This window comes from Macrobrachium rosenbergii, chromosome 9, assembly GCF_040412425.1.
Source record: "Macrobrachium rosenbergii isolate ZJJX-2024 chromosome 9, ASM4041242v1, whole genome shotgun sequence".
Classification (NCBI taxonomy): domain Eukaryota; kingdom Metazoa; phylum Arthropoda; class Malacostraca; order Decapoda; family Palaemonidae; genus Macrobrachium; species Macrobrachium rosenbergii.
Genome location: NC_089749.1, coordinates 27,575,162 through 27,587,750, shown reverse-complemented (window position 1 = coordinate 27,587,750; position 12,589 = coordinate 27,575,162). Strand labels below are relative to the sequence as shown.

Sequence of the window (12,589 nt, the reverse complement as noted above, 5' to 3'; positions counted from 1 at the left end):
TCAATTCTTCCTTCACCGCCTTCTGACATACTTCTCTTTCTGAGTCTGTATTTTCTTAAAATTCTCATAAGTTTAAATTTACTCTTGTAAATGATCGCGCCAGGCATGGGTTTTTAATAACTAGGTAACCACTGCCACTATCATGATTGCTTGGTTCTCCTGGCCATGAGGTCGATTCTCTCGGTATTGGGAAGAAATTCTTTGGCAGGTGCTGGTGATGAGAGTGACGACCCTCACCTAAAGTCGTCGGAGGACGTTGTATTTAAGTCAGATGGTTTCATGCTTGTTGTACGTCATTACAGTTACATGAATAGTAAGAATATCATTCGACAATCAAATTACTTTAAGATTTTTTTCCCGTGTAGGCCTACAGATCAAAGATTTCAGCATAATATTTTCCGTGTCGATAACTTGCCTCAGCAGCTTCAAATGATTAAGTTTTCAGTGTTTTTGAAGTTAACATCACATTCACTTACCTTTATATCACCGTGGCGCTGGAAGCCGTTCAAACACTTGGGTTTTGGCTCTTGATACACTTATTCATTCACATCCTCCTGAAGGCTATTAAAAGGCCTTTGGGCACAACATTTGAAGCCTGGTTTCAAGATAAAAAAAAAAATAAAGGCACGTGGCTAATTGATTCTGGTTAATGTGGCCGTCACCACTCTATGCAAAGAGTAATCACAAGGATTTTATCCAGTTTTAAATCTCCCATGCCATCCTTCGTCAGTTGATTATGGGTGCAACCAGGACTTCAACGAGTGGCAGAAAAAAATACATAGCTCCTTCGTTTACCTTTTTCCTATTGGATTTGGCAACATTCACGGACGACCATATTTATTTTGGGAAATAAAAGAACCAGACGTTAAGCTATCAATTCCTAATGTGCTTTAATATTAAAGTTTTATAACGTAATTAGTTGGAACCAGCTTAAGTTGCCTACTCTACCAAATTTAACTGTAACTTGCGAAATTTTCTTTGGCTGGCCAGTTGAAGACAATACATATGGAAGACAATTAATAATAAATGATTAAATTTTTAAGCATACCATTTATGAATAGAGTGAGGGTACAGTGGTTTAAATTTCAATATACGAGGTTCATAAATGTTTTCATTGGTCTTTGTCCGTGTTTACCGATTTGAGTAATCGGCAAAGAATGTAAAAATCACGCTACTTTCCTTTTAATTACTCAATCACCTCTTCTAGTGATCTTCATGAGATCACTCCAAATAAGTCTTCCAATCACTCTACTTTCGTATGCCGTCCTCCTAGATACCAAATCTAAAATAGCATCTAATAGCCTAACTTGCCTTCGAGTGTCTACTGTTTAATCGATACTCGACCATTTCCTCAAATTACTTCCAATAGATCAATTCTAAATGGATTCCAGTCATTTACCTTTCCTTCTATCTCAACCTTCGATATTTTCTCGATCACATTTGGTAGCTTTCTTGAAAGGTATTGAAAATAATCTCATGTTTCCTTACATGACACGAGTGTTGGACTTTGCTTTAGTCATAGTTACAAACTTCCAACGCATACGGGTGCTGGTACTACGTTACTAAACAAGAGTACAGTAAACAGGGCTGCCAATATTATAATTTTTCTCTTCTTATGATCTCCAAAGTTGGCGAAGGAATAGTATGGCTTCGTAATTATGATAATGTTCCATTAGTGTGAAAATATTCTCCTGGCACATGTAATAAATCAAAGAAACTTATCATTTCCTACAAACGGGCTCTTGACGATGGTCGGTATTTATATCTCGTAATTACATGGCAACAACGAGTTGGGTTAAGAATGCTTCACTTTCAGTAAGGCACAACATTCATATAATTCACCTTTTTATCCTTTCTACCGTTCTGCTGTCAGAAAGAAGTACAAAACAACCAGGAAAACAAAGAAAACGACCATGAAGATTATAATCTTTATTAGGATACCCGCTACATTAAAACATCACCATTTCAAGGAGTAGGTAAGAGCGAGCGGAGGGAAGTTGAGCGAGACAACACTCGAAGCCGTGGGACCTCTCTGAACATCACCCTCCTTCCTTCCTTGCCTTAAATATCCCAAGTGACTGGTTGGCTGGTTTTAGATGACTCTGGCCTTAGAGCGGCTCGCTAATGAAGTAAGGTACTCCAGGGTAAAAGAGGCCTGGTGTGGACCTCTCAACCTACAGCCAACTGAGATGTCCGAAATAGCATCACAAACACTGAATACATGAAATATAATAGATGACGTCAAGAAAGAAGAGTTAATTTTCTCTTAATGATTCTTAAGAGAGACCAACACGTTCATTTACATATGAAGAAATTATTGGGGCAAAATAAAATGAAATCGAAAGATTAGAATAGACTTCAGTATGATCTGCTTGTCAAAGAAATCCTGTAACAGAAATGGACACAAAAAGGAAAATAAGAAAAATAATAGATTAAAAGAAAAAATGACAAAAATATGAAGTTTTAGAATAAAATGTTCTACTCTTAATGTATATGACACTGTCTTGTTTTCATGGTATATAATGGAGGGACGTATCGTTAAGAATGTGAGTTTCGCCTTGATAAACTTCCAAAGAATGGCAATATTTTTTAAAGAGAAGCACGAGTAAGAATCAGAATGGGAATGTACGAGAAGAATATTTCCTGATGATATCACAAAGAAGTCTTCATTAGCTAAGCCTAAGACGGACTGCGTCACGGATTATAAGTCTTATTCATATTATTTGTTACTTAAAGCTATTAATCCATTTAAGTTTTGTTTGAGGAAAATGCATTTTCTCATCACTATCTGGCACATCAAATTTGTTGCCTGTGTCAATCATATGCATTTAGCTAAACTGGAAACATTTTTGGAACAAGAATAAAATCTCATAATAAAGAACGGTTACATAAGCCTTCCATAAAAAACTGAAATTTTCTGAACTGGTCAAATCTTATTTTACTGGGAACACAACGAATGCGCCTTGGTTTCCGTATTCCGAAACCAAAGGCATTTTGGAAGTCATTGACCAAAAGGAGGAGGAAATTACAAAATAGAGAGAGAGAGAGAGAGAGAGAGAGAGAGAGAGAGAGAGAGAGAGAGAGAGAGAGAGAGAGAGATCAGACGTTAGAAGAGGGGAATCACTTCTTGGTCGCGGAGTCCGCTGTAGATTTGACACCATCCTCAGGAGCTTTGCTCTTCGAAAACGGGTCGTCGTTAATGGGCGCGTCGAGCGAGTCCACAGACCTCTGCATGTCCATCATGTTCAGGTTGTCGGAGACTGACATCCTGTGGCAGTCCTCGATCACAAGGCGGGTGGATTCATCAAGGCTCTCGGGCTGGCCTGCCTTCAGGGTTTCAGCCTGAATAAAAGAATCAAGGTTACTTCACAATTGCTACGAAATAAGAAAAGGTAATTTCATTCGGTAAAGCTCTGCTCACAAGGAATGTACTGTGCCCACTAGTTTTCTTCTAGCTCATGTTGCTCACTGCCAACGTAGGAGCCTCATATTAACGTGCTGTGCTACAACAGTTCTACATTCAAAATTAGGACACAGTCCAACTATTTAATTTAATTTCAGAGGACTGTCTCTTTTAAAATGTGTATAACATCTGACGTTATTTAAAAGTGCAATGAGTGTCTAAGTAAGCTTCATAAAACATTTACAGAAAGCGTAGAAATTCTGTGAGGTGGGAACTATATTTTTCATGTACTGTAAGACATGGCGAGCCCTTTTTAGGTCCGAATATGTAGCTGTAAAGTCGTTGGTGGCTTGCTAGAAATGATTCTCAGATCCAGGGCTTAGTCTCTTTAGGATATATTCTTGTATCAACGGCCATGCCAAGATGCAATGGCTATAGCACTGGAAAAACAAACATGTTATAAAAGTATATATGTTCATCAGAAATACCCAATTGAAATACGTAGTTATTTTTTCCTGTATTGTTAGTTTTTCACGTCGACAAGAAAAAATATCTGAAAAGCAACAACAAAATCTTGCTCGGTTTCTGCAGAAATGAAATCCCTACTTAAACTATTCACGATTAAAAAGCAATCTTAAAAACATTTTATTTGCATTGAAGCTTACGTCCCAATCACTTCTACTGCTTTCCTGGATTCCAAGCAGTCTTCAAAAGAAGGGACGGACTTACCCTGGCCAAATCCTCCGGGGGTGGGTTCATGAGGGTGAAAGGGACCTCAGCTACCAGATCTCCTCCGAGAGTGCCCATGGTGAGTTTCACTTTAGCTACGTAAGACACCACCACGCCGAACTGCTCCCGGTGATCCGGATTGGTGAATCTGAAAAAGGCGACTCACAGTAAGTAACAGATAGATAAATAGATAGATAAACAAAATGACGGAGTTAAATTTTGGTCCAAAATATAATAAAGGGCATGTAATGAGTTCCATGCTACCAGCCTAGCTCTTCAGGGGTTACTGATACAGGGTCACCAAAAAATGATCAGTTGACTGTTATTGCACTGTGTCCTGGTTGCTTTTTTCCTGGAGTATTCTGAGAGAGAACTTAATTTTGTGCGGCATTTATATGACCATTATTGAGATAAAAGGAAATAATGAAAACAACCCTTATCTTTCCAAATGAGCATCGACAGATGTGATAGCTGGCTAACAGTACCAAGATTTTAGAGCAACTAGAAGTTCACATGCAAGGTGTTTGCGGTATCTACTACAATTATGTGGCCATTCCTTTAATGTGCTCAGACAAGTTTTTACTCGAGGACCTTGCAAACCATATAATTTTTGGAATCTATTTTGAACGGGTCTGCCACGAATATCTTATGATTACAAACGTTTTTCATTTGCCAAGTATATGGGGCAAAAGTTAGATAAATAAAGGAAAGAGCGATATCTTATTTCTTTAACCTTGAGACATTTACGTCCCCGGTCTCCGGTAAAACCACAAGTTGTGCTTCCTTGGTCTTGAATGAAGGCGAACAAAACCAAGAACTTAAACAAAAGCATTTCGTTCCCTTGTGGATGGCGTTAATAGTGTGGTTTAAAACATGATTATAGTTTTTTAGGATCACTTATTCCGAGGAACCAAATGAATGATTTTCTTTGTAAACAGTAGTAGGAATACACCTTTGCAACAGCTCCTATAAAACTGCAAATTATTCTCGTCCTATGCTTACAGGGTAGAAGAAGCCAAGTTTGTCTCTTCGGACTTGAGTCGTCCATCCATGGCTACTCCTCGACGTTCGAGGTTGTTCTCCAGTTTTGGCAGCAATCCGAAAGTACGACTCAGACCCGCTCCTGGTACCACGGGACATCCTTCTCTGTGAAGGAAGGAAAATTAGGAACGAATTGCGATATAATTAGGACTAAGCAAATAGAACAATGTCTACAGTTTACATACTGTACAGTTGCACTATTGGGACACTTATGACTATATGTATATATATACAGTATATATATATATATATATATATATATATATATATATATATATATATATATATATATATATATATATATATATATATATACATATGCATACTGAGAGAGAGAGAGAGAGAGATTTGATATCCTTTACTAACATATGATGTGACTTCCTTCTCAAAGAAGATTAGACTGACACACCGCAATACCTTCGGTGTAGCAAAACGTTTCCAAGGGCAGAAAAGGGGGAGGTAAAGTAATACCCATGAAAGTCACCGATGACCCGACCAATGAGAGCCTCAAGGGAACGTCTACTTGGAAGACAGGGAAGCTCTCGCAATTCGTGAAGTCCTTGACCTTAAACAGTTTATCTCGAGCTCTCACTGTCTAACCTCGGCGGCTGAGTGTTTTCGTAACTATTCTCAAGAGGAGAGGTGCAGTTTCTGTGCTCCGAGGAAATGGAAGCGTGTCATTTGTACATAAATGGGAGTTTTAGTTGGATTAATTGATTTATATTACGTAAGGACACGAAAGTTCAAGCCAGAAGGTCAAGGACACAACACAGAAGCCGTAGTGGAATGAGGGCCTTGATTCCAACCGTTGAAATGATGCCTTGATATAATAAAGCATACGTTATATATAAGAAGTTATTAAGCCTATCTTTTAAAAGTTCATAATATCACTTACTGGTGGCAAGGAGGTTCCATGGTTTTTTTTAAGAAACAAATTTCCCCCTTCAGCAAAGTAGAGTATTGCATTTCGTGTTAAATCTCTTTACTCGTTAGTTACAAAAATGTAACCTAAGATTGAGGATTACTTAATCTGCTTGAAATTAAATGTAACGTATGACAACCAGTACATTAAACTAGTAATAAATCAAATGACGTCATCGCTGTTTTAATGGGTGTAATCTTAATGAGCGGTTTCACAGAACAATTGTCACCAGCAACATCATTTTGTTACAGAATGATAATGGGCACACTTTAGGTGGTGAATGACTAGGCCTTGGCGGATGTAAGCGATCTCCCAAAACAAACGCTCTTCTCCTCATCGTGGTTATCTATCGCGAGTATAATGATGTCGACGATGTCTCAAGGCCTGAACACAAAGGCAAACAGGTAGAATAGGTATTGAAAGCGAGCCTCATCTTCAAGCAGTAGGGTGGGCAGTTCCTAACACGAACCATCTACTATTTCAAATATATAAAATATTCAATTACTTATTGAAGATACTGAGGTGAAGAAATGTTTCTGATTCACCTCAAGCACTTATGAGTGTAGGTGTGTTTTCCTGTATGATGTAGGATCCACATTCATATAATTTTTTACAGGATGAGCACAGTGACAGATCAGCAGCAGCTTTCTGTAAGACTTGTCTTCCTGCAAAAGGTGCACTGCCCGCCTCGACGTGCGGTCGTTAATTCGGAGTTCATAAAATGGTGGTCGTCTGGTGGGGCCATGAACTGTAACGGGTAGTTCTTCTCTCTCTCTCTCTCTCTCTCTCTCTCTCTCTCTCTCTCTCTCTCTCTCTCTCTCTCTCTCTCTCTCTCTCTCTATATATATATATATATATATATATATATATATATATATATATATATATATATATATATATATATGATCTATCGTTTGAACCTTTATGCTTTTTCTGTTTAGGCCCTTCTTTCCATACCCATTGTTACTGGAGCAATAGGCCTAAAAAAGCATCATGCAATTTTGCCTGCTTTCCAACCTTGCACACACCAACAGGCAGAGGCTCGGAGTTGTTACCTTATGTTGTCCTCGTCTCCTCTGTGCCACATATTTATAGTAAAAAAAAATTGCTATTTTGAAAATTTTGAAGCATTAGTAAAAATTCGGTCAATAAGACTGATTCAGTATCCGGCAAGTCAGTCACTGACCCCCAACTACCACAGAAGACAATCAGTATTATGAACATTTTCTGAAGCTACTCAATAACATTTCGTAAAGGGAGGTTTTTGAAGCCAACAGACATTCTTTCCTTTATCACGCCCCGTGGGATGATCTGTCTCTCTCTCTGGGAATTAAGACTGCACTTACGACGATCTTTTCTGGATGAGCACCTACCTATCCACTCTGCTTTTGTTGGCAATCAACAAATTTGTCAAGCTTCAACTGTACTGTGAGTACGGAACGCACTCGATAACATACACATTCACGGATTAATCAACACCATTATCAAAAAAGGGTTAATAATATATATTACTCCTTTCTTATTTAAAGCGAGACATCTGGATCAGTAGCAAATACATGTCACAAGAATATCACACTCCAAGGGGAGAATGCTTGTCATCCGGCAATTTTAAAAGGGCTAATTGTCTGGTATTTTAGCATTGTAAAATACCTTTCAATTAAACTTTCCTCAAAAATCGAATCAGGCGACACCTTCCACGAGTAATTAATTCTTCAGTTAGTTTCTCATCGAAAGTAAAAAGATACAGGTGAATATAATGAATATAACTCATGTTATTAAATGTGGTCTACTTTTACGTTTTTCTATCGAAAGATGACTTGAAACTCTTGAAAGAATTCCTCACATTAATTGTCTCCAGTTCGTCATTTGAACTTCCAGGGCAAACCGTTCTCGTCAATGACATCTTGATGGGGAACTGAACTTCAGACTTCAAAACAAACACTTAATACAAGTGTCTCATTTAACTGGAGAAATCTGCATTTTATAGGGATTGAAGTTTGATAATTTGTTCCAATAACTACATTTCATTAGTACGTTGTACAACTCTGATAACAGCATATATATATATATATATATATATATATATATATATATATATATATATATATATACACACACACATATATATATATATATATATATATATATATATATATATATATATATATATATATATATAATAAATAAATAAATAAATATATACATATATATTATATATATGTGTATGTATACGTGAACACATATACATATATAAAGATAAATTATATATCTACACACACACACACACACACACACACACATATATATATATATATATATATATATATATATATATATATATATATATATATGTGTGTGTGTATATATATATGTGCACGCATATATATAATAAATTATATACCTACACACACACACACACACACACACACACACATATATATATATATATATATATATATATATATATATATTTAAATATATAAATTTGGGAAGTGTATATAGCAAATTTGAATGTAAATGACTTAGCGGTAATTTCGCGAAGATTTTAAACTGGCAGCGCGGAAGAAACATGTATGAAAAGTGGGGCAGATAAGATTAGAAGACGACTATAGGTATTAAAATGAAAGATATAAAATTTTCGGTACGATTCAACTAATACTAATAACGAAGTGTTTTCGTGAGTGATCAAAATAAAAATTTCGTTCCATATATAAAATATCCCAGATAATTAGAAGACGACTACTGGCGGTCCAAAAAAGATATATACCCATTTTATTTACTTTGGCGTCAACCTAACGCCAATTAGTATCTCCTCAGGAGCAGTCATTTGGCACACACACCCCGGTCATAAATATTTTCTAATGGCCCCATAAAGGCGTTTGGTTCTGCTGTATTCTCCTTCCGAATGGCTATGCCGCTCTTGCCTATGCGCCACAGCACACAGTGGCGTCCGTCTTCACCTCCAGCCCACTGCTGCCAATCTGACTTACGAGAGAAAGGGAGCCAACACAGGTTCCTTTTCAGAAAGTGGCAGTTTTGAAGGGGAGCCACCTTGCATTGTTTGAATCTCTCTCTCTCTCTCTCTCTCTCTCTCTCTCTCTCTCTCTCTCTCTATATATATATATATATATATATATATATATATATATATATATTATTTAAATATATAAATTTATATAAGTGTATATACAGGGTGCAATAACATAACTTCCTTTTAAAAAGAATAAAACAAGATGTATAAATCAGAAGGTTTTAATTTTGTTTCATAAATAAACATATTTAAAAGTTGTTTCAGATAGTTTAGAAAATCATATCTATAGGTATTAAAATTGTCCAAAGATATAAAATTTTCGGTGTTTGCAACCCTAACAGCTAATCAGCGGGTATATTGTTTTTCGGATGTATGTGATCAAAATAAATACATTTCGTTCACACATATATATAAAAATATACCTACTGAATTATGATCTCATTACTTGCCATACCACTGGCGTGCCTCCAAAGAGCTATTCTGTTAAAACCCTATTTTCTTTGACTTTGGCGTCAACCTAACTGCCAATTGAGTATCTCCTCAGCAAAGGTAGACAAAGAAATGAGTTAGTCATTTTCTTGATGCCAGAAGTTGAACGTCTTTGACCTCGGTCCATGATAACACTTTTGATCTAATGGCCCCATAAAGGCGTTTGGGCCTTTTCTGCACTGTATTCTGTTCCTTCCAAAAATTCTTTCCGATCCCTTTCTTGCCTATGCATCCATCTCAACATCCTCTTCTCTACACATCCATTGGCGTCCTTGTCTTCATCGGCCACCTCGGCCCCATCTGGTCTGCCAATCTTGAAACTTCCCTTTGACCTTTGTACTAATCCTCCTGTTGCACCAACACAGGTCTCCTTTTCCAAGCACCATGGCAGTTTTGTGGCTGAGCCACCTTCCATATGTTTGAAAAGTAATCTCTGTCTATATATATATATATATATATATATATATATATATATATATATATATATATATATATATATATATATATATATATATATATATATACACAGGTGAAAAATAAGAAACGGGTGTAGGTCCTAACTTTTCGACTTTTTCCAAAAGGCAATAAAACAAGATGTATAAATCAGAAAGGTTTTAATTTTGTTTCATAATTATAGTACATATTTAAAGTTTTGTTTCACAAACAGTTTTGAAAATCATATCAGGTAGGTGACGTCCCCCATTGTCCATACACTGCATATACCGATTTCGGGTGTTTGCCATGACCCTCAACAGCGTATCAGCGGGTATATTGGCAATTTCTTCTCGGATGTATGTATATATACATACATACATACACACATATATATATATAAATATACCTACTGTAATTATGATCTCATTACTTGCCATACCACTGAGAGTGCCTATAGGTGAGATTCTTTAGCAAGGCAAAGAGCTTTAGGTCCGTTCTGTTAAAACCCATAGTCGTCTGTTGAATTAAGTAGTGAATTACGTACCTGATTATGAGTTGACCTTTGTGAACTGCAGCAAAGGTAGACAAAGAAATGAGTTAGTAACATGATCCTCAAATTCTTGATGAGAACCAGAAAACATAGATGAAAACACTGACTTCTTTTAACTGGAGCTCAGAAAGACCTCCCAACCTCCATGCTCATAACACTTCTACACACATGATCTCTCCGCATGACATGACCAATCCACTGTAGTCTTCTTTCCTGGGCCTTTTTCGACACTTCCCGTATCTTAACTGTTCCTCCAAAAAATTCATTTCCGATCCTCTCTTTCTTGTGACTCCACACATCCATCTCAACATCCTCTTCTCTACCACATCCATTTTCCGTTCTTGGGACCTCTTCATCGGCCACGCCTCGGCTCCGTAAACCATCGCTGGTCTGACTATAATTTTGTCAAACTTCCCTTTGACCTTTGTACTAATCCTCCTGTTGCACAATATCCCTGACGATCTTCTCCAGTTTATCCAAGCACCATGTATTCTGTGAATGGGATTTCCAACGGTTGTGTAGTTCCATATCTCTGAGGAAAGTAATGTGTGTCCTTCGTATATATATATATATAAACCGGTATATATATATATAAATATATATATATATATAATAATATATATATATATATATATATATATATGTATATATATATAAATACACATATATATATATACACATACACATATGTATGTATGTAATATATATATATATATATATATATATGTATATATATACACATATATATATATATATATATATATATATATATATATATATATATATATATATATATATATATATATATATATATATATATATATATATATATCAAATAGCACAAATCTGCAAATTCTTATCTCAGGGAGATGGGTACGTCTCCTGTCGCCTTAGATGAGGTTAACTTGCATGACTCGAGGGTTTCCGGCGGCTAGTAAATGGCAGCCATTTTAAGCAATGCTTCGTTTCCTTGCGACGAGCGATTTCTTCGACGAAGTCACAATTCTGGGCTCAACAGGGCGTCTCTTCCACACAAACCGGGTAAGGGTGATCGTTACTGTCTATGTGATTCTACAGGAAGATGTAGATTTTGAAGCCTTAACGTCCTCATAACAGGTTTTTTTTTTTTTTTTACATAAAAATCTATCTTGTAGAATTATTTTTCGATGACCTTGGTATGAAAGTGTGAAGGTTATTTTACCAGAGCAATGCACTGTGGAGTAACAGAGCAGTTCGAGGACCTTAGAGTCATGTTCTTTTATTTCGTTATCTCGGACGACGTAAACATCAAATTGAATGGGGTTGCTTTTGTTCGACACACTCGTAAATAGTAAAACACATCTGTACATGCGCGCACACACAACGATAATACCAAACACTCAACGCACCACAAACACCCAAGAAACATATTTACACACACACACACACGTATATACATATATATATATATGTGTGTGTGTGTGTGTGTGTGTGTGTACGTAAAGCCATTTTCCCTAACAAGGGTTAGCTCATAAACAAAAAGTGGTCACTGATATATTCATAACTTCTCTGCTGAATCCTGGATGAACTCCTGCGGAGAAAACTTTCACAACACGCAACCACTTCATGCACTGACCCAGAAGTCTCATCTACATCGCATTAAACCCAGATACACAAACCGCGTCTTACGCTTTTCGAATCCATACACGAGTTTCCTGGATGTTAAGGTCCTTTCCATCAATACCTTTTCAACGAAATCTATTCAGCACTTTCTAGGTTATCATCCCCTCCTGTCTCGTGACACCTCGGAGTTATGCACTCTTTCCCATTACCTGTCGTCCTCCAGTCTTTCCAACTTTCTAAATGACCGCACGATCTCAGAACGATGATCCATCCTTCCACCTATGATAAGCTTCTACTTCTTTTCATCTCCACATTTATAGGTCTGCACGACTAAGTTTTGACCGTCTTTATCTAATGAAGAAAACGCTTTCGCTCTTGATACATGTT

General features: G+C 36.7%; 1 protein-coding gene across 2 annotated transcripts in view; it reads right to left on the bottom strand.

The window, feature by feature from the left end:
• Positions 1–1,914: 1,914 nt before the first annotated feature.
• Positions 1,915–12,589, bottom strand: part of LOC136841646 (phosrestin-2-like) — a 175,014-nt gene continuing 164,339 nt past the window's right edge. For both annotated transcript variants that reach the window (XM_067108774.1, XM_067108775.1), the window contains exons 8-10: positions 5,135–5,278; positions 4,133–4,280; positions 1,915–3,342 (exon numbers count right to left, since the gene is read on the bottom strand). In XM_067108774.1, coding sequence (XP_066964875.1) covers positions 3,121–3,342; positions 4,133–4,280; positions 5,135–5,278 — 514 coding nt within the window. In that variant the 3' untranslated portion in view covers positions 1,915–3,120. The remainder of the gene's footprint in view (positions 3,343–4,132; positions 4,281–5,134; positions 5,279–12,589) is intronic.